The 22,572-nt window shown below is 50.6% G+C and overlaps 1 protein-coding gene across 1 annotated transcript in view; it reads right to left on the bottom strand.

The window, feature by feature from the left end:
- Window positions 1–22,572, bottom strand: part of NRG2 (neuregulin 2) — a 72,230-nt gene that overhangs the window by 8,226 nt on the left and 41,432 nt on the right. The window contains 7 exon segments of the mRNA XM_035889196.1: window positions 21–324; window positions 327–376; window positions 1,770–1,994; window positions 4,601–4,728; window positions 6,042–6,165; window positions 7,054–7,156; window positions 12,139–12,162. Coding sequence (XP_035745089.1) covers window positions 21–324; window positions 327–376; window positions 1,770–1,994; window positions 4,601–4,728; window positions 6,042–6,165; window positions 7,054–7,156; window positions 12,139–12,162 — 958 coding nt within the window.

A 22,572-nucleotide genomic window follows, 5' to 3' on the forward strand; every position in this document is an offset into this window, starting at 1 on the left:
GAGGCCGCCGGTCGCGGGGCCGGTGGAGCGGGGGCGACTCCGTGTGCGCCGCCTCATTGTTCTGAGTGCTTAGGAAGGGGGTGCTCTCGGCCACCAGCTCCTCGTCAGACTCGCTGTAAGAGGCGCTGCTCAAGGAGAAGGAGTCCCGGACGGCTCTGGCTCTGTGAGGGACGTGCCCGTTCAGTTTGGATTTTTTCCACCGCCTGTTGCTGCTGGCTGTTTTCTTTGGCTGCTCTAGTGCTGTGACGTACTCCTGCGTCGTCTCGTACTCATCGTCCTCCGTGATGCGGAAGGGGCTGGAGGGCAGGCTCCCCATGCTGTGGTGTGGAAGTCGACAGGCGACAGGCGTGCTGGTGTGGTCAGGGCCGACACGTACCTGAAAGAAGCAACACCTCCGTTTGGACACCGAACAACCCCCAAAGCCTCCAGCTGTGCCTGCGCTCTGCCGAACACCCAGCGCGGGGACCTGGTCCTGGAGCTCAGCACCTCCCGGGGAACCGGGCAGGGGGACCTTGCACCGCTGTGCCGAGGGAGGATGAGCTGCCGGCGTCGGAGGGTGCTTGGGCACCGTGCAGCCCAGGGCTGCCTCTCCCAAGGGACTCGGTGCGTGGTTCCCACCCCACATCTCTGCAAACCTTGCAGCATCTCCCAGCAGGATAAGTCAAGACTTCCCTGCCTCTTGTCTGCCTGCTGCTGCTTTCTGTCCCCTCTGGAGCTGCCCGGCTTGTCCCCGAGGAAGGTCCCCAAAATGCCCTCCCCCTGCTCAGGCCACAGATGGGGAATGCCTGGGCATTGCTTCCTCTGACCTAGCAAAAACCTTGTGTCTCAAAAAGGCATCTACCACTTTCATCTACTCTAGAGACAACATCAGCGAGGCAACTCAGGTCTGGTCCAGCCCCTCTCCAAACAGCCCTTCCTTCGGCATCGCCTCTTTCTAAGGAGCAGATTAGTGCCAATTGGTGTCTCTGCTCATTTCAGGCTGCCCAGGCTCTGTGGCTCGGCCGGTGCCTTTTTCCCCGTGTGTCCTGTGAAGCACACCTGAGGTGTCTGCGTGAGCTGGGTCAGCCTGCCTGAATGGGGTGGGGACGGGAACGAGAAAGCAGGAGATGCCGCCTCTCTTCTCTGCCCTGTGGACAAGTCCCACTGCCCTGAAGGGCAACTGCCTGGAAGTGGCCACGTGGCCACCCAGGGTTGCCCACGGCTGCCCACAAAGGGCTGGAGCAAGGGTGGAGATGTGCTTCTCCACCATGAGGACCCAGACCCGGGAAGACAGCGACTGTTGCTGTCCCTCGGTGGCTGATGGTGCCTCAGCCCTGCACTTGTGTTCCCTGGAAGGCTGGGTCACGCAGAGCCCTGCCCCAGGGCTTGGCAGCACCCCTGCTCACCGGGCCATCCAGGACTATGCCGAGGATACGCATCTTTTCCCCATATACCTGAGGGCCAGACCCTGCCTGAGCTGCCAGCCCACCAAGCTGCCCGGGCTGTGCTCTCAGCCGGTTTTTCTTCACCAGTTGCTGACTGCAGCCAGGTATTTTCCTCTCCTCTCCTCCCTGTGCTCCAAACCTACGTTGCCACCAGGTGAGCAGGGTGCAGTGCTTGCTGCTGCCCCTACCAGAGTGGCCTCATGGGGCAGTGCCTTCCTCTGGTAGGACCAGAGCTGGAGGTTCTCCAGTGCTACCAGGGGCTGCTGCTCTAGGGCTGGGCAGAGGCAAACGCGGGCACGGCTTGCCTCTGCTGCGCCAGGGTGGCACCAAGCAGTGGGGTCTGACCTCTCGCTGTGCGGTGAGTCCCGCAGAGAATCCACCGAGTCGCGATACTGCGTCATAGGCCTCCGCGAGTCCTCAATGCAGAAGGCAGCCCCGCGGCGAGCCCGTGCCTCCACGCATGCAGGGCTATTGCATTTACTGGTTCCCACTGAGGACAGCATTATCCCAGACTGGGAATCTGAAGTCAGGCTCTCCGTCCGCTCCAAGCTCCAGGTGTGGCTTTCATGTCTGTGGACCAAACCCCACACGGACAGTTAGCAAGGAATCCCCACCAAGGTCTTCTCCAAAGAGCTGCATGCAGGTTCAGCTCACTCTGCTCTGCACTGGCATCCCCTTTCTCCCTCTCACCAGGATACATCTGGCCGGGGATGCCCAGCTTCCCAACCCTGCCTTTCCTTTGCTTGCCTTTGCTACTTCTTGGAGATAGGATTGGAGGGTAAAGAAAGGCAAACCAGTGCCTACCAGGTGTTTATCACACCACCTCCTGATGGTTGGGGGCAGGATGGGACGGGACAGCCTCTGGAGGGAGGCCAGGGCAGCTCTGCTTTGTGCTTGCAGAGCATTCTGGGTGTGGAGCAATGCACCGGCCATGCCAAGGCAAGTCCGCAAAGGATCTTCAAATGTGCCTTCTGCATTGCCAAGTGGCAGCCCCTTCAGAAATGCTACCAGAAAGGAGCCAGAAAAAAACCACTCCAAATTACTTCATCATCAGTAGAGAAAAGCGAACCAAAGGAAGGCCTCGATGTTCAGTTTCCACTGGGTTGTAAAAGACTTTGGCAGCAAAACACTTCCAAGGTGCCAGAGAAAACCTGCGATACGTTGGCTAGACCTTGCCGAGCACACGGGGCGCCAGTTGCTCCAGTCTTGGTGTGAAGAGGACACCCGCAAGGACTCCCTGGGGACCCCAGGGGCCCACCCACACCATGGCCACCAGGCTGACCCCTCTCCTTGCCAGAAATATGTGATCCATCAGAGGAACAGCGCTGAGCTCCCACACTGCAGCAGATGGAGCTGCGCCAGCAGAGGATTTTGGGTGGGGGTTTGCAGAGGAGAGCAGGTCTCGTTACGATTTCCCAAGAACTCGTTAATTATCGATGGCTCCGGGCACATGCTTGGCTGCAACCACCACACTCATTTATAACTTCAAATGGCGTCCTCGTTAGAGGCGCTGATTAGCCTAACCCGGAGCCGGGCTATGCCGGTAGCTTGCCCCTGGCAGGACTTGAAGAAGCACCTTCCCGCTGCACTTGACTCAGGAAGAGTAGGTGGCAGGTAGCCAGGGCCAGAGGCCACGCAAGGTGGGTGCCTCCCCAGAGCTGCCGTGTGGCAACACTGCCCTCCAGACACACCTTTGCGTCCTCAGGAGGTGCCCGGAGACGGCCCCGGCGCCCCAGAACTTTGAAGCGAGCGTGGAAGGCCAGCAAGGTGCAGCCCTGCAGGCATGGGAGCCCCAATGTGCCTGGCTCAAGCTTGCGCACACCCGGACAGGGTTGGGCTGCAGCGTTATGAATTAAAAAAGAACAAACTGGAAAACACCAGGGGTGGGATTTCCCCAGAAAAGGCAGTAGCTTCCAGCCCAGCAAGGCATTCTTGGCTCCCTCTCTACTTGTTCTACTTCTAGCCAGAGGAGTCTGGGGAGGAATTCACCTGAAAACCCAAGTTCAATATCTAAGGTTGATCTGACGCATGGTATGCCCAGAGTACTCGCTCATCCCTGACGGATGCCCGAACCCTGAGGAAACCTGCCAGGAGCCACCTTTGAGCTTGAGCTGAAAGGATGCATCTCCTCCTGGGCAAATGGGGACAAACACGTTGGGCTAGTGAAGTAACTAAGCCAGGACTTCTTTTGCTTTGTAAAGCCAATGCAATGCGATCTGTATGTCATTGATGGGTCGTAGACATGGTCCCCCTGCACCTCACAGTCGCTTTTCAAAGGCAAGTGCTCTCCTAGGGAAGCACCATCACTGACTGGAAAAAGCACAAGAGCTGTGTAAGGGGAAGAACCTGAACATCCAAACTCAAAACAGCACAGGACTTTTTCTGGAGCATTTGAAGGACTTTTCTGGACATCATAAAAATAGGGAAGCTCCATCTGCAATTTAAATGCTCTCAAAAACCGTGAGAACTTCAGCTTCTGCGCCGTGCTGCTCTTCCCCCAATGGCTACTTTGAAACGTAAACCCCCTATGTCTCATCCTGTGTAGCAAGAATTATTGGTGCTTTCCTGATAGCTCCAGTTTTCCTGAGAGCTTCAGAGTCTTCCAGTGAAAGAGGTGCTCAGAGGCTGAGATCCTAACGCAACTTTCTGAGCTGTGATAAATTGCACAGGAGTGGGTTTTTGCTGAAAAACTCTGACTCCCAGGTCAGAATCTAACTTTGAGGAACTGGCCAAAACATTTTGTGGTATTTTGTGTGCTTTGCACTTGCGTACAAGGCCAATGCATTCTAAGTATATCAAGCATGAAACAAATAACCGGTGTGTGCTTAATGAATTATTGTGGGTGTCCTCTGTGGTTGCAAACACAACTTGCAAAGCCTTTCCTAGATGCATCCTCCCATTTCTGTCCACGCAAAGCCTGTTCCTCCCAGTTCCCAGCTACATCAGTGCTGCAGGTTCCTGCTGGCGCCTCTCTGCGGGCCGAGGATCACACCTTTCCACACCTCTCACTAACGGGGGCCAGCAGAGCCCCGCGGTGCTGGCAGGGCCAGCGTAGCACCAAGCATCCAGTGAAAACAGCAAGGGAGGTGAAAGGAAAACCTTTTACTGGCTTTGAATCTCACAGCATCCCAAGGCAAACAGCAGGAGAAAGCTCAGGGGAAAATGGTATACATCACCTCTGGCTGGACGTTGGAGTGGCTGTGGAGCAGTGATGAGACGGGGAGCAGGAGTGACTTCCCGAAAAGGTTGTCTCTGTTTCCCTTCGGATCACATGCTCGGTGGCAGAAACATTCTTAGAAATATACTATAAAACATGAAGAATCACACAGATCAGCCAGCAGCTTGCCAATGCTGCCACAGCCAAATTCAGCTGGTTGGATGATTTCTGGTGAAAGCAGATGAGGACTGAGTGAACCTGGCAGCTCCGCACCCCACGGGGAGAGGCGAGGAGGCTGGAGGCTCGTCTGCCCCTGCACGGTGAGCACTGGAAAAGGGCTACGGCAGAGGGACTGAAGCAGGGCATGAAGAGCCACGGGGTTCCCTGGGGGACAGTGGCACCACTACTGAGCAGAGAATTGCCTCTGCTCCCAGGAGGTTCTACACCCGACAGGGTACCACCAAAAAGGCAACCACACGAGATCTGCCAGAGGTACGAGTCCTACAGAAACACTGGGTGCAATCCAAATATTTATGCTGAGGTTTTACTTCATCCAACAAGAAGCACTGCTTCGCACAGGGACACTAAGCTCTCTGGGGGAGTCAGTACCTTGGGGCCAGAGGGCTGTGGTTCTGAGAAATGCCCTTTCCCTCTTCCTCCATGACTGGGATTCAACCTGGCCAAGTTTTAACATCCAAAGGGTGGCCCGGCACAGCTTGTAACAGATTCACTGTACTCATTTCCACCAGTATTTCTTTTTGTTTGGCTCTGCTTCCCCCCTCCCTTCTTCTGACCCCTTTCAATGCCTTGGTCCAGGCAATGCCAGGTCCGAGGCACTTAAGCACACTGACGGTCCCATTGAGTTCACAGAGTTTGAGGGCACTCTTATGTGACCAAAGGCACGAGGGTGGCTGAACCACCCTTCTGGATCTGGCCCTAAATTCTTAGATCGTTCTCACTGGCGTGACATTGGCACCCCACCAGGACATCCCACCTTGCCCAGGACGCCACTCTTGGTACAGGGAGGTGGGCTAACACGGTGCTGACCAGATCACCATGACATGCTTCGGCACGACATGGTCACCACAGCAGCTCCAGCCACCACCGCATCCATCGCATTCATCATGCCGCAAAGTGGAGCTTGATGGGGTAGCTTAATAAACAGGAAACATCGAGAACATCTCTCTCAGAGGAAAACAGGATCACACCTGATTCATCAAAACAAACCTGTCCCAAGGGCCCTAATCTCATCCTGTGCTTCAATGTAAGATCACATTTCCCTTCTGATGTTCATTTTGGAAATGTTTCTATGCAGAATCCCGTCTTTTCGTTCAAGTTTGTTAGCGTTTTGCTCCTCAAACACATGCACGCGGGTGTGTAAGCGTACACATCCATGTCAAATCCCTGGTGGAAAATGGGCACTCAGTAACATGCAGGGAGGCGGAGACAAAAGGTCTTACATCGGCCATTTGGATTTCCTCAGGATCCAAACGTGGATGGCTTGGCCCGTTGGCAAGGCTCCTGTTCTGATGGGCAGGGCACATGTTCTGCCGTAAATGATTATGCATTTGTTTTCTTTGTTTCCTTTAAAATAGAAAGGAAAAAATCTATTAGGAAGACTTATCTCATGGGGCGCTCTGCCCCCAGAGAGGCCCGGGGGACACAGACGATAGAGAAGGCCGTGTCTCTTGGTGTTTCAGTGGTGTTTGTGGAAAGCTGCAAACAGGGAGAAACGAGGCGTTCAACATTTGCCACCTCCTGCTGCTTTTTCAAAAGAGGGAGAGCATTTCTCATCATGGGCAATTTGGGAAGCTGGGTCCAGGGTCCCCTTTTGCAAGACAAGGCCCAGCACAATGCAGTGGAGCCAGGGGCACCACGGTGCTGGGAGCAGAGGAGAAAAGTGGGGAGCAGGAAAGGGGGAAGCAGATCCTGGCCTGGCCTTGGTGGCGAGGGACTTGACCTGTTCTGCATGAATCACGAAGTGGCAAAGCCTACCCATGCCCCTGGCAGGGCCCCCACTCTGCAAGACCCCCTGTGTCCCACTGTCCAGGCAGGGAAGACTGGCCATAGAAGAGGTCCCCTAAGCCTCTTGTTCCATCAAGATTGCTCTGAAAGTCCCTGAAATGTACACAGTCGAGCCCGCAGCTCCTGCGCAACAGCCCAGCGTGCTTCTGCAGCCAGGAGCTGGGCTGCTGGCTCGGGGACCAGCTTTTCCCAGTAACACAGCATCACCTGGCTGGGCAAAATGATGCTGATTCAGGGGATAAGCAAATGGCCCCAGGGAAACATCCTGCTCAGGCACAGCCCGGTAGATCACTTCACTGGCCTCCTTCACGAGACCTTCCTCGTGGGAATACCACAGCACACAGCTCCTGGAAATAGCATTTGGGTGAAGGGCACAAAGTGTGAAGCATGAGCACTGCCACTTGGTAACCTCTGGCCAGTTATCGTCTGTCAACCACCCATACTCACTTGGTCTTACAGTAAGCTACCACACAGACGATGCCCACCACAAGCAAGGCAACACAGATTCCCGTGATGGTTAAAACTCTCTTCTGGTAGAGCTCTTCTGCTTCTGCAAATGGAGAGAAAGAAACCAGTTACAAACGGGCTCCAGTACCAGGGATGCGCCTGGCTGCACAGGAACCAGCACTGCGTGTGGGTGAGGAGGAGAATGGGGCTCCGTCAGACCTCCTACCGATCCACTGCCCGTCTCCATCAGCTGCCCCGAGCCGGAGGCCAGCCAGCCCAACCTTACTCGCCCCTCAAGAGACCTTCACTCCTTTTGCCTCTGCGCCTTTGCCCTTTCTCACTCAGTAGCTCACCCCCTCCGAGTTCACACACGCTTCTCCCGCAGCGTAACTTGGTGACTAACCTCAAAAAGCCCCGTGACTGTCCTCTCCCTTCCAGCAGATCCCCCCTGCTCGGTAACTTAGCAGCCTCCCGAGGAAGCCCCCGAGCATCCCCCACTCACCACGTGCACGCCCGCCCTGTGATGCTCTCATCACGGGCTCTCTGCTCTGACGGACTCAGAATGCCTTTTCCTTGCAGCGGCTGCATGCCCTGGAGCTCAGCGGTGTGCTAGAAACCACCAAGCAACAGGCCCCAAAGCATGTAGGTGCTGGAAGGGACATCCTAAAACAGTCAAAAAGCAGAATGAGGATGGAGAAGTGATAGCGTGTTAGACAAAGAAAAGGGGGTGGAGTAATTAAAATACAGTAACGAATTACAGTTATGGATTTTTAATGAAACCCTAGGAGGTGATTAATTCCATTGCACCAGGTAGCTCAGATGCACACACAACATTCAAGCAGCATGCTGCTGCTTCTCTCAAATACCACCGTTTGTCATGGACCACCTTTCAAATCAGAAAAGCCAGTGGCTTGCATCAGACCCCAGACCCTGCTGGAGGTGAGGCGATTCATTCACATCAGTCAAAGCTCCAAGGAAATGCTAGGGCGTCCCTTGCAGCGTGATGGATCTACACCTAGGCAGCAACCGCAGGCAAAGGCACCTCTTCCTCTGTGGCTACACCGGAGCAGATGCGCTTCTCGGCGACATCCACGGAGGTCGGCAGGGGCAATTTGCTTCTCCAGCTGGATGACTGGGAGAAGGATTCAGTGCAAAGCTGCCACGAGTGTTTCAGTTCAGTGCCTATGAACGACGTCCTCATGCCCCATACTATGTGTTAACGTTGCAGTTACTGGGGTTTGTGACTTCTTTAATATTCACTGAAATATTTTTTGTATAGATTAGGCAATAAAACTCATGCCATGGTTGCTGTGCTCGGCGTGGTTCACCATGCCAAGCTCAATACCTTGAATGGGTTCTGTGATATCCCCAGTGCTACCAAAAAATGAAATTCAAAACCAGAAGAGAACCAGGTCTGGTCCCAGAAACCCCTGGGACAAGGCCTTAGCAAAAAAGCAAGGGGGAAAGCAAGGAAAAATTATAGATGACTGAGTGTTTAGACCAATCTCAGCTTGCCATTTTAGGAAGGAAGAAGCATTTTTGGAAGAAAAAAAAAAGTGCTAGGAAAAATGTTTCTCTCTTTCTCTCAAAATGGGAATGAAGAAAGATCTGCTAAAGGAGGGCTGAGAATGACAGCCCGGGCATGAAGATGCAAAACACAATCAGCAGAGCTTGCCTCGTGCCTCTGCTGCAGAGCTACCCTTTGAAGAAATGCGCTTCCCGTTCGTCTGCGCACTGGCCCGTGGCTCCATGAGGTGCTCTGGGCGCCGGTGGAGTTGCCAGAAGGCAACGTCCGACCGGTCACTGGAGAGGCGGGCAGCTGAGACCCTCCCAGGCTCCATCTGCACAGTTGTGAGGACCAGGAATGGCCAATCATGGGTCCCCCCTGGGCTGAAAGCCGCAGGAGCTTTTGTATAGATTAGGCAATAAAACTCATGCCATGGTTGCTGTGCTCGGCGTGGTTCACCATGCCAAGCTCAATACCTTGAATGGGCTCTGTGATATCCCCAGTGCTACCAAAAAATGAAATTCAAAACCAGAAGAGAACCAGGTCTGGTCCCAGAAACCCCTGGGACAAGGCCTTAGCAAAAAAGCAAGGGGGAAAGCAAGGAAAAATTATAGATGACTGAGTGTTTAGACCAATCTCAGCTTGCCATTTTAGGAAGGAAGAAGCATTTTTGGAAGAAAAAAAAAAGTGCTAGGAAAAATGTTTCTCTCTTTCTCTCAAAATGGGAATGAAGAAAGATCTGCTAAAGGAGGGCTGAGAATGACAGCCCGGGCATGAAGATGCAAAACACAATCAGCAGAGCTTGCCTCGTGCCTCTGCTGCAGAGCTACCCTTTGAAGAAATGCGCTTCCCGTTCGTCTGCGCACTGGCCCGTGGCTCCATGAGGTGCTCTGGGCGCCGGTGGAGTTGCCAGAAGGCAACGTCCGACCGGTCACTGGAGAGGCGGGCAGCTGAGACCCTCCCAGGCTCCATCTGCACAGTTGTGAGGACCAGGAATGGCCAATCATGGGTCCCCCCTGGGCTGAAAGCCGCAGCAGCTTCACAGCTGCCTGCACCGCCTCGGAGCCAGAGCCGCACGGCCTGGGACCTGCTCACAGCGGGGGGGCTGGGTGCCGGCTGACCTTACACCCCCGCTCTACTGCAAGGAACCAGGGGGAGCTGCCAGGGGGAAGCAGCTCGCTCTGGGGTCAAGCACCTCCTTCGGTGACCCGTTTCCCCTGCACAGACGCCCTGTTCCAGGCATCAGCAACCATGGCAGACAAGTTTTCTTGCTCTCGCGCACCTCTGGGACCTGGACTCCCACTGTACGACTCTTTCCTTCAGACAGGAGTTGCAGAGCTTTTATCAGAATTGGGAAAGCCAGCACCGGGTGAGAATTTTGCTACTACCCAGCCAAAAATACTTTAAAAAAAAAAAAGCCTGGTAGGAGGTTGGTTTTCACCATTGACCCATCCATCAAGCCAATTTATTCAAAGCTTCTTCACCAGCTGTGTTTTTTGCTACAAAGACTGTTTTTCCAAGCATAAATCATTCCCTTTGAATCACGTGGAAGACAGAGCAAAGCCATCGAAACTACGGCTTTTTTTTTTTTTTTTTTCACTTATTACCTACACAACAAAACTTTTCACCCAAGGCTCAAATCATGGTCTCTGTTGCGGTGACCATGTCGGCATGGGACCCTGTCTCTGGCATGGCTGACTGTCCCAAACCTTTGCCCGAGTTGCACGGGGAGTGGTTCAGTTCGTCAGAAATGCAGATTTAGGGTCCCTGTCCCGAGCTGACAGCTCTGCTGTCTGAAGCAGTGGGGTGTGAGGCTGGGCAGCACTGCTGAAAAGCTGAAAATGAAGTGACCTGCTGATAGCAATTTAGCTTGGCTCCTGACGTCTCATTAAAGCTGACACTCGATGGCACAGTATCGTCACGTTACACAAAACCATCTCAAAGGCGACAGAAACAAAATAAGGGAAAGCACACTACGATTTTGTATTTGAGAAGGGAAGGTCCTGGAGCAGGACTCGTCCATTTGTGTCTCTATGCTCTACAAACACCAGGTCTTCAGCAGCAGCATCGTCACTCTACAGCAGCAAACGCTATGAACAGACCATGTGGTGCCACACAATGCCGACAGTCACGGTCCAGCCACGGGTGTCACAGCAACGCATGACAGTGAGAGACGAATGACAGAGGAGAGGCGGCTGCAGACGGGGAGCGGGATGGGAGCAGTTCTGTGATGACATTGAGAATGGATGAGGAAAAGGACAAAAGGTCAACAAAAAAGGGATGTCAAAAATCCTCAATTTTGCAGTTTATTTAAGTGTATTGACATTAGCAGCACCGCTTTCTCTGAAACACCTGACCACAAAATGCACACATTTTCTGCAGCAGGGAAGAGCTGCTGGGGGATGGACACCAACCCTGGTGGATCAGGCGTGCAAAAAACAGGGGAGACAAGTTTCTGCAGCTCCAGCTAGTGCATGCCCCTCCACCACTGGGACCCGAGAAGACAGTCTAGGATCCAACAGTGAAAGATCAGTGTCCCCGTACCTCTAGCAAATAGAACTGAAGCACCTTCATGCGAAGATCTGCTCTGGCTGACGTTGCTGGGTCAATGTTTTGAAGCTAAGTGATAAAGATAAATCTCTCTGCTCTTGCCTGACCAAGCCCTCCCTGAGGCTGGCCTGTACGCTCGAGGGAGACCCAGCCTCGGGGATTCGACTTCCCAGGTGCTTACTCAAGAGATACTTGGTAGCTCTCTAAAAACAGACTGAGGGGAATGGAAGAAAAATAATATGGCTATGAGCAGCTGGGCAGGAGTGGGCAATTTCCCAAAGGGGATATTTTAAAAAGCATTTAAGTTACTGCAGTGTTTTCCAAACTGCAGCTTGCCACCACGGCGCTCAGCATTGCACCCCCCACTCTCACAGGAGGCCACCGACCTCCCCGGGCTCACTCTTCTCTGGACTAACTCTCCTCGTGCCAACTGTCTTGCAATAATTTCCTCCTGGTCAAGAACTGAAGTAAGCTGCTAACTTACTGCTAGCTGAAGTAAGCTGGGAGGAGGAACGGCAAAGCTCGTCCCCACCCTTCACAGGGTCCGGAGGATGGTTAGTGAGTCTAGGGGGACAATTTCTGTAAAATCCCTGATCTTCCTCAAACTTGCCTTCCTGTTCCTGGAATGCCCGCCCGTTCCCAAGCGGTGCCTGCTGGCAACCTGTTGGGTGGGCACAGACGCCAGCCTTTCCGTTAAATACACAAAAGCATGTTGAATGAGGAGACGTATGGCACTTGTAACATCCCAGTCACGCCACGCACACCAGGCTGCTGCTGGAAGCAAAGAAAAAAGTGCTGCTAAAAATACACCTGCATTTTTATAGCTTTACATTTAGATTTTGTCGTTTGTTTTGCTTTTTTTTTTGTTTTTTTGTTTTTTTGTTTTTTTTTTTTCAATCCAAACATCTATCTTGGTGCCAGGGAAGAGAACAGAACAGCTGATTTTTTAATCATCCCATTAAAGCCATAAATATAATGTGGGCAGCTCTTAATGGCTTCTGATTAATAAATGAATGGTTGTTCCATACCCTTTAATTCAAATCCAAGATGCTCTGCCAATGCAGAAGACAAGGAAGAGAAAGAGAAAAAGAAAAACAGGTCTGTCAGAGGTCGCTGGTACACGAACACCCCCCCCGTGCAGGTACAGCAGGTCGGCTTCCCGGGGCGCCCGCAGCAGTCACGCAGAAGGCAGCATACGCTTCAGAGCACTTCAAATTCCCACCAGAGCTTACATCTTATGTAAAGAAAGACCCAAACAAATTGCAGTGGAAGTTAATTATGAATTCTTTTAGTTAATTATGGATTCTTTTGAGATGAGCCATGTTTGTTAGTACCTGATATGGAATTCACAGTTTAGGCAGGGAAAAAAAAAAAAAAAAAAGAAGAAAAAAAAAAAAAGTACACGTGTTCTGAAACAGCTCCTGACAGGTCAAAACACATAGCGACCGCATGAACCCGGTAAAAACCATTTATTCACTTTCTACAGGCAAAATGCACCCTGCGTGGTGTCACGCGCCCCTCTCTGCCCGGGGCCCTGTGCAGCGATGGGGAGCGCCGGGCAGACGATGCGCGGGCACTCGCGGGGGCCCTGAGCCCTGCCAGCACGGATCTGCTGCCCACGACCTCAAGCCTGGGCTCAGACGCACAGCGTCGCCCGGCCGCCTTGCCTGGGAATCGCCTGACGGCGCGCAACCGTCCGAGCACCGGTCCTGGCGGCACGGATCTGCAGTTGAACCATGGGCGCTGCAAGTGATCAGTGGCCCAGGCAAGGCAACGGATCCCTTGCAGACCTGAAAGTGCAAATTGCACTGAAAGCTGCCCTTGAGTCTGCGATCTTCCAAATTTCGCTTCTGCTGTGGCTCTGCATTCTTTTAGAAACAACGAGCGTGCTGAACAAAGCCCAAATGGGAGCGTCTGCTTTCAGACTCATACTCATTACAAGTAAGATTGCAGCTCGTCTTGCAGAGATAGCGCTAAGCCAAGTGGTTTACGTTAACGTATAGTAACGCAGTTATCCAAAGCAGGTATCCTGGATTTTACCAGTTTTCCTGGTACTGGTCTCATCTATAGACAGTTTTTCTTACATAAACATTAAAGTTCTCCACACTTATCGCTGCACACAGAAGTGAGCTCTGCTGTTCCCAATCACCGTACGCACAAGATTATTTGCAGCTTGGAGATGCCCACATTTACTTACTATATTTTCCACAGGAATTGCTTTTTGCTGCACAGAAATACTTGTTTTCTTTGAAAATTTAGGCAGGGGGGAGATTTGCACTAATCATTATGGAACATGTAAACACGTTTTCTAAAGCAGGTTCTTCTCTTCAAATCAATGCTGATGCTTGGGGGAGGGGGGGGAGACAGGAGTTGGGGGGGGTTCTTTTTTAAATTTGGCATAATTTAAAGGCCACAAAACCTGGCTGCTCTCTGCTTCACATCTCACATTTGTGCAAAAGGAACAAGGAAAAAGGGCAAACGCTACCATGCATTTCACAGTCATTTCGTACAAGTTGCGGTGACTCGGACACAGTGTGGTGGGCAACAGAGAACTGGACAGCTGAGATCCCAGCATCCATCCCAGACCCCTTGGCTATTGCCCCTCGCTTCGTCCTTTTCCTAAGGCATGCGGCCATTGCACACACAGTTTCCCCCGACACTGCGATAACTGCATGCAGGGATACGTTACATTTCCTCTCTATATCTGTGCCATTGATCCATTCGATAGCTGCGTACTGCCTACGCTGACACATTTCCTCCCTCTTTTCTCAGGATTTGCTGCAACCTCTACAGCTACAAATGGATGCAATTCAAAACATTTTCATGTTTTTTTGCAAACTCAGAAATGCTGTGCAGACAGAGGTGATGGGCAGGACCTGAGGAGCTTTAGCCTTCCCACTGGCCCTCTCACATCAGAGCTGCCGTTCCTTCTGGCTCCCCAGCCCCATGGAGCAGATACGCCCAGCTGGCTCACCAGACCTTGGCTATGGGTTCCCTGAGCAGCACAGAAACCACGCAACCATGCAGCGGCCGGAACGTACATGCCTGCCTACGCCTACAAACCCACCAGTAGCTTTGCAGACGGAGGACGCCTTACCCCAGCCTGTGCTCCTGTACCTGGCATCAAGGCTACTCAACACTTCTCAATCATCATTTCAGGCTATGGACATTGCTTCTGTACCACCCCTAACTGAAGACGTTGAACAGGGAGCTGGTCTCCCCTTCCCCAGTCCCTCCCGGCCTGGGCGGGCATTGCCTTCTGCACTGGGACAGTGAAGGAGGAGATGCTTCAAGAGCAGGCTGGGATCTGGAGCCTTTGCCTCTTCTCTAAAGAAGAGACTGTTCAAAATTATCCGACATGGCACAATCCAGAGGATAATGAGATGACCCCAGCTCCGGGAAAAGCCTTGCTTCAAAATGTAATCATCCTGCATTCAGCAGAGGGGTATCATCTTCACAAACATGGCTTACCACATAATGTGTGCCTATTTTACACCAACAGTGTACCGCTCAGTAGCAAGCATGTTTGAGAAATCAAAATTTCTCCTAGAGACTATGATTTTATTTGGTCTGGAACAAAAGACATTTCTGACTGCATACCATGTTTGAAAGAAGTCTCCTTCGCTTTAAGAGGTTGATCAGGAAAAGTAATACAAACTTATTACTTTAAAGTTATTTAAAGTCTTTGGGTTATTTTTCTGGCTAGGTGGAGAAGATGCTCAGTGCAATGTGCAGCACCTGCACCATGTCCTGCAACAGTTCAGTCAACCTGCCGAACTCACCCTCCCAATTAGGCTGGCAGCCTGGCGGACTTGGCTGCTGGGGGTGCCTAGAATCCTTTCTGCAACAGTCCCCCTGCAGCCATTAACCGCGCGGAGGGAAGCACGAGGCCCAGGTCAGTCCTCCAGCTCCTCCCGACAGTGACTGACTCTGTGCCGATGGAGGTGGTTGTGGTGGGGAGGTGTACTGTATCCCAGGCCTGTGGCAGAGGGACCCTATGGGACAGCTAAAATTAAATAGATGAGTCTCATCCGTAGAGACAAACTAACACATGCCAGAGCGCTGACAGAAGGCCGCAGTACTCTCCACCTCCCACGGGACAAGCTCCATTGGAAGCGATATACCCCAAGGCTACCAAGCACATAAATTGCAGTGAGGCAGCACTGCCATGGTAGCTCCAGGCTGAGGACATGGGCGTATTATTTTTTTCACATCATCAACCTTCTCTCTGAAGTCCACACGTGCTCCCTTGGTCATGGCAAGGAGCTAGGGCTGAGCACCCTGAACTTCTGTGAGGCTCCCCAGGCTGGTTGAAATGGGGACATGTCTTTTGGAAAATCTCATTCCAAATGTGCATGCTGAACCTTTCTGAAAATGTTGGGCTTAAAGATAGAACCCATTCTTCCTAACGCAGCCATCAGCGTTAAGGAAACAGTATCTGCTGGCCTCTTTACTGCATTACTTGGCAGTATTTATGTTAGTTCTTGTACCTTCAAGCTAAGCTAGGCTCTTCTGTGTTGATCCCAAAGTAGATTGGACCAGTAGCTTGGAAATGTTCGAATACCAGTGAGCATGGGAGAGTTGAGGAAGGGAAAAAGGGAAAAATATGAAAAAAATTGACAAAAATGTTTCATTTTCACACTCTTTGTCTCAGCTGCAGCACATCTGTGTGGGATTCAGGTTGGATCCCATTGCCCAGATTGGTACCACTCAGCTGACTGAAGCAGGGCTTGCTGAAGAGTCAAGGGATGCATGGACCTTACACTCAAGTCCCCCAAAGGCTGACGTTCAGTTGAAGTTGGATTTAGGTGCTTCCAGAAGGGTGGGTACTCTGTGGACCTACTGCCACGAATTTTGTGGTGGATTTTTTTCTCATCATCGGACAGAAGACAAAGTCCTACACATACTTGATCCGCAGTGACTTTGTGACTATGCTTTTCTCTATAATGTATTTTACCTGTTTTAAAAGGTAAACTAAAATATCCTTGAGAAGTATCACCTCAAGACAAGATGGCTATCACCGAACTGTAGATTTATAGGATGATTAAGAAGGATAAAAGCCTTAGCAAAGAGCTGTGAAAACTGGGACTGTGCTCATGTGGACTTCAGGTTGCCCAAGAAGGTCATTAAGATGTTTAGTTACTGCATGCATTATTGCCCCCCGAACATGCTTGGGTCCCCCAGAAGGCTCTCTGGGCCACAGAGCATGCTCCAAGGCACAAAAGAAGGTGGAGAATTAATATCTTGGGGACCAGAAAGACAGACAATTGATAATAAATTGCACTGACAAGAGTAATACTCGCAGCACCCTGGTCCAGGCTTCCCCCAGGGGTACAGGGAGCAATGCAAGACACTCCCGTGATGCTGGGGACAGAGGACTCTGTGCTCGTGTTAAGGGCTGGGCAATACGTGGGATCTCCAAGTACAGAAAATCTGCAAACTTTCCATAAACTGCCCAGCCATTTAGCTTGTTCAGTACGGTACTGATAAAAATAATTTGGTAGGCCTCAGGAGTCCAGATACATAACAACAGGGCATTAGCAAGCTGCTGTGGATTAGCATGCAATTAACTTTAGGAGATCCCAAAGGGTAACCTGTACTGCTGTCCAGGGGAGAGGAATAACCCTGTCATGATAAACCACAAACGCCCTGTAATTACTCAGCCACACCACAGCGTAGTCATCACCCTGTAATTAAGTGGTTAGCGGTTATCGTGCCATTGAAAGGAAGCTGCAGAACGTTTGTGGAATTTAAAATGCTGCTAAATATTGGTTGAGGGTTCAGATGAGTAAGAGGTGGAGGAGAAAATAGAAAGGTAGGTTAAAAAAAAGTAATCTTCTGCTTATCACTTTCATATCTCGATCAACAGGTAGGAAAGTACTACTGAATAAGCAAACTGAAGTCAACAGAGAAGCTGAAATTCAGATACAGGCCTTCCCAGAAGAGCCTGAAGTGGTACATTTATCCCTCTGCTCACAGGGACACATCTCCTCACTTCTACACCTCGGGGTAACGACCACCACTCCTCCGGCTGCCGCCAGGTGACTTCGCAGCGAATGGGACCGTCCCATCGAAAAATAAGAAGCCTCTCACCTGACAAACCTACACTGTTCTGCTTCCACAATGGCTTAGTTGGCAGTGTTGGAGCCAGTTTGTGTGCCACCATGGGGCCATGCGATTCTGTTTCCAGCCCAAAGACCCTGATACAGACACTGCAAGTAGAAACAGTTTATGCTTTTCTGGCTGGAAAGACTCTGTGAAAGCAAATTCCTTGGAAAGAATGACTGATGGGAAGACCCAGGCATCCAATCTGCAGGAAATGTGTTATGATAGGGCAGGAATCGGGCTGCTGAGATCATTACACGGGTCACACCCCGTGATGGTGCAGTGGATGCTCAAGAACAAGATGGTGGGTCTCATCTTGGAAATACCTGCGGCCGTCATCTATTGTTGGAAGGAATCTGCAACACCTATGTGTCCTGCCACACAGCAAATCGATGAGGAGCCAGACCCATCACTCTGAAATTTGGATGGCTACAGTTAGGGAGTCATGGGAGACATATCAAGCTGGGAACTGAGGATACGGCTTCATATCAGCATCCACTGCAAGCAGAACTGACCAGATAGTCTGCCACTGCAAGACTCCGATTCTCAGCTCAAGCTCTTCTCTCCCACATTTCCGGATGACTACATGGAGTTCATGCAGCAGGAACAGCTGCCTTTCTCCCCTTTGAAGAAGGCATTTGATGAATAACAGACTCTCGGGGCAGCCCAAAGTTGAAGAGAAAGCCTGCTATCCCAATGGAGAGCAGAAAATGCTGCTCTCTGCTTCCAAAGCAGACTGGTAGGAAGACTTTGCCTATGAATTAAAATTCAATTTGTAAACAAACCAAGAATGAAATATGGGGTAAAAATGGAGAATATGTTAGATTGCATTTCTGTGAATGTCGGCTCTATGCCAGGATGTTTACAGGCAGGCTACAGATTTCAACTTTAATTAGGTCACAAAGTAGAAAATGAAAATGTTTCGCTGAACAAGAAGATGAATGATGTGACATTTGTCCTCCAGATCCGTGACAATTATTTTGGGAGATGAATAAATAGCAAAGATGAAATTTCAGATTCCCCAGACAAGAGACAAGCCTAAACATAAAAATTCATCCCATATTTCTAAATTGTTCCATAAATCGCAAGTGAAAAGAATCCAAATGTGCAGACTTGGGCAAGGTATAAATGCTCCCGCCCATGGTGTTTAACTTTCAGTATCTCAGCCCCACCAGGAGTGAAGGAGCTGCCAATGTGTCCTACAAAACCTTTACAACCAGCCAGTCCAAAGCCTGGCAATTTGTTAGTAAACCTAAAGCAGGGTTTTACAAAGACCTGAAAAGTTCCCTGTAGAAGAGAGAAGACAGAGCTAGACCTTGATCTGACGTAGAACAGGCAGCTGTGAAATACAGGGGCCAGCACAGCCTTAACAAAAAAGTTTCTTAAAAGGAAGGATGATTTTGTATGTGCTTCTGTCTTCTGGAAAGAACTGGAAGACACAGTTGTGCCTATGATGCTGGACCGAGGAGACAGCCATCAGCTGGGTGAGTCTTCAGGACCCACCAGAAGCTCTCATGTTAGAAAGACAGCCCGACCCTCCTGTGATATCGCTGAACTTTTCACCCACATGTGCCAGCAGAGATGAAGATCTTACTACAAAGACAAAATGGTCCCTGGGTACTAATGCTATGGATTCTCTCAGGCTGTGGATCAAGAGTTCGATGTGTTAAACATCTCTTCTCATCAGTGCATGGACAGCCAGAGACACCCGGGATCGGTGACTCCGCAGGTACCTGCACCAGGGCTCCAGGAGAGACACCTGACAGCTAAACCTAAACCCTCAGCACCTCTGGGGGATAAAACTTCTCATCCTGATGGCAGCACAGAATCCCAGAATCCCAGCCTGGCAGGGGTTGGAAGGGACCTCGGGAGCTCCCCCAGTGCCACCCCCCTGCTAAAGCAGGGTCACCCAGAGCAGGGGGCACAGGACAGCGTCCAGGCGGGGGTTGAATATCTCCAGAGAAGGAGACCCCACAGCCCCCTGGGCAGCCTGGGCCAGGGCTCGGGCACCCTCACAGTCAACAAGTTCTTCCTCACATTCCACTGGGACCTCTTCTGCTTCAGTTTGTGCCCATTGTCCCTTGTCCTGGCGCTGGGCACCACTGAGAAGAGTCTGGCTCCATCCTTGTGACACCCACCCTTGAGATATTTGTATGTCTTATGAGGAGCACTGGAGTTTAATTAGCCAAATGCTCATCTGTGGGTGCCAAACCCTCTGCAGTGACTATGAAGGGAGCCTGGGGTATGAATTTGGACTCAGATCCCTAACACAGACATCTAAAAGCTCACGGAAAAAATAACAATGTTCTGGCTGCACTGTTGCTGCAAAGAACAGGGCAGGTAGAAGAGGGCTCAGAAGATGAGGCCGTGACGGGAAGGCAGGCTGCCCATACGGCTGGTTACTCCTTGCCTGCAGACTGCATTCCCCATGGCCAGGGTCAGGGAGGATTTCTGCTTTAGGTCACATTTTGGAGTTAGGATCTCCCAGCCCTCTGGTTTCATTGGAGTTACAGCATGACTGCAAGACCTAGCTCCTGAAACTAGCAGATGGTGCAACTTTACCATCAATTATATCTGCAACTATAATCTTATGGAGACATAGAAATATGAAGACCTTGATGTGAAGAACATTTTAGTAAGCTGATTTAATGACTCATCACCCATGGAATTCTCTGTATTCTCATCTTCCAGGGCATTCCTTTGCTTTATATAATCATTGCAGCCAATCACCGTCGCCTCTGCTCACTGCCATTAATTCTCCTGCAGTCTAAATTGAAACTGTTTTAAATGTTTCGTTGATACCCCTCGGTTATGTTATACAGCCTCTGTAAGGCTTTCCTTTTACAGGTTAGTTAAAGCCTACACAACATCTAACCTTGGGTTAAGCCAAGGGATAAGCCAACCCCTTATGCATGGATGGAGGAGCGTGCAGAGAGACCAGCTGAGGCCAGTGAAATTACATACAGACACAAGGGATCTAACCAGGCTTCGGTCAGCGCATCTTAACTCAGGACATATTTTTCTCCTCATATATGTACCTTTCATCTATTTTAATCCCCATGAATGTGCAGTTGTTTGCTCTGACACCTCTCCTTCCTTCCTTCTTCTGGTAGGTTTTCTGTTCTGATGAATGTGGGAAAGCCATCTGCCATACTGTCCTAAAACTGGCCTAAAACAGGACAAAGCTTTTAAGTTTCCCGGGGAGGTTGTGCCCATTGCTGGATATGGGGTTGCTAGGGCTCAGCGTCGCAAAGGCCCTCAGCTGCGCTGCTGCTGCTCAGCAGGTTCCTGTCTGTCTGCTGACTGCTGGAGCCCTCTGCCTGCACGCACCCGGCCACCGCTGCACGAAACAAACGTTCTCTCTGAGATGTCCTTACGCTATGAGCCTTGCTAGAAACAGACCATCATGGTGGCTTAGACTAGTGCAGGCTTAGCGTAAAGGCAGGCTTAGAGAGCCAACACGGCCAGGCACCACAGCTCTGCTCCGGAGCGGCCCCTTGCTGGGCCAGCACAGCTCTCTGTTTGCACCATGCATCCATTTTCTCAGGTAAGTAGCTGGTTCAGCATGCTTTGCTTTTTAACTCTGGTATCTCAACACTTTCCCCATTATATCTGCACATATAATTTCCCATTATATTTGCATTACAATGCAAACAAAATAAAATGTAAACTCCTTACAAGCAGATAGGAACCAACCGCTGAGATACTTGCTTGGATTCTGCTGTTGCCAATGCCTACCAAAAGCAAACGCTATTCATCCAAATAACGGCTGGGCCGGGACAGGCTGGGGAGTCTCTGAGCCAGCCCAATAACACAAGTCCTAGTGAGTTGCTCTGTACCAATCTGTCAGAAAACAGCAACGTGTGAGCCCCACATAGAACACCCCCTCCATCTTCAACATTTCCTCTTCATTTCCAAGCAGTAGGGATACGCCCAGAATGTCTGGCAGCAGGCACGTGGTCATGTGGCTGTATCAGCAACACAGAGAAACATCGCATGTGAGAAAACCTGTCTAAACACAACTGATTTTCACCTTCATAATGGCAGAGGTCTAGCAGGAATTTCGGACAGTCAGAGAAAACCACACCCCCAGAGTTACCAGTCAAATGGCCAACGACAGCCTGAACTCCTAGAGAACATGGGGAGTTTTACCTGAGCAAAATCCGAACAACAGTTTGAACTGGTGAGGTGGAAGCTGCCCCCAGAAGGAAGATACAGGACACCTGGCATGACGCTGGGATGCTGCACCGTCTCCATCTCTGGCCCAAATTCACCACAGTATCTGACATATCTTTTCAGAACAGCATCTTAAATTTAGTTCACTCTGCAGAGATTCTCGCTCAGCCCTGGGATAGACCTACTAAAAGTCAGATTGTAATATTTAATATTTATGTTAAAGAATCACCAACCTAGGCCTGAAGACCTAAACCACCCCAAATGTATGTAAAACACCACCAGTGTAGGGGTCATTATTTACTAGTTAAGTATCTGCCAAGTGCTGGCAGTGTTCTCAGAACATGAATCAGGACAGAACTATTTCATTTCCAATGGAAATGCCTGAACCTCATTTAATCTGTTTCAGCTTCTGACCTGCAGAACCCATATGGGATGAAGCACTGCGTGAATTACAGAGCAACATCAGCTTCTACTGTGCCTTAATTATTGATTAAAGTGGGAAGTGAGCATTTGCACAGCCCAGACTCAAGCGAGGTGCCTTTCCTATGAAGAGGAACAGCAAGTTCCGCGCATGCTTTTCTGCAGTGTTGCTGGTACCTATATTACCCAGCGGTGACCTGAAAGTGAAAACAGCGATATGAATCATCAAGAAGATTATTTTTATCCAAGTTCAGACAGGTAACCTGCATTGTTAAGCTGTTTTTGCCTTACTATCCTGTGGTTAAAGCAGAATTCAGGTAAGGAAATGTACATGCGTTAGTTTTAAATTTAGCACTGTTCCTCTAACGCGTGAATAAAATTTAAACAAATCTCATTCCCATAAAAAGCTGGATTCTGCAGGCTGGGGAAAAAACCCCACACTGTTTACTCTTGCCATTAATGCTCAGAAAAGGTGTTTTCCTGACATGAAACTAATTTTTGCCTGTATTGGTTTTGCAGCGTGGTAGCAATAATGTTTAAGCCTGGTGGACACCACCTCATGCTACAAATGAGCTTCATCGGGTGAGCATCCCGCTGCTGTCTGCCGCTGGGGTCCCTGACCCTACGGGCTTGAAAGGGAAGGGAAACCCTTTGGCATCAGGTTAAAGATCAAACCAGAACATTTTGCTTTGTCATTTTAAAAAGAGCTCACTTGGATGTTGTAGTCTGAAAGAATGAATCAATGGAGGTTTCAACTTTGG

The sequence above is a fragment of the Egretta garzetta genome, unplaced genomic scaffold (genome assembly GCF_000687185.1).
Source record: "Egretta garzetta isolate BGI_Z169 unplaced genomic scaffold, ASM68718v1 scaffold692, whole genome shotgun sequence".
NCBI classification, from domain to species: domain Eukaryota; kingdom Metazoa; phylum Chordata; class Aves; order Pelecaniformes; family Ardeidae; genus Egretta; species Egretta garzetta.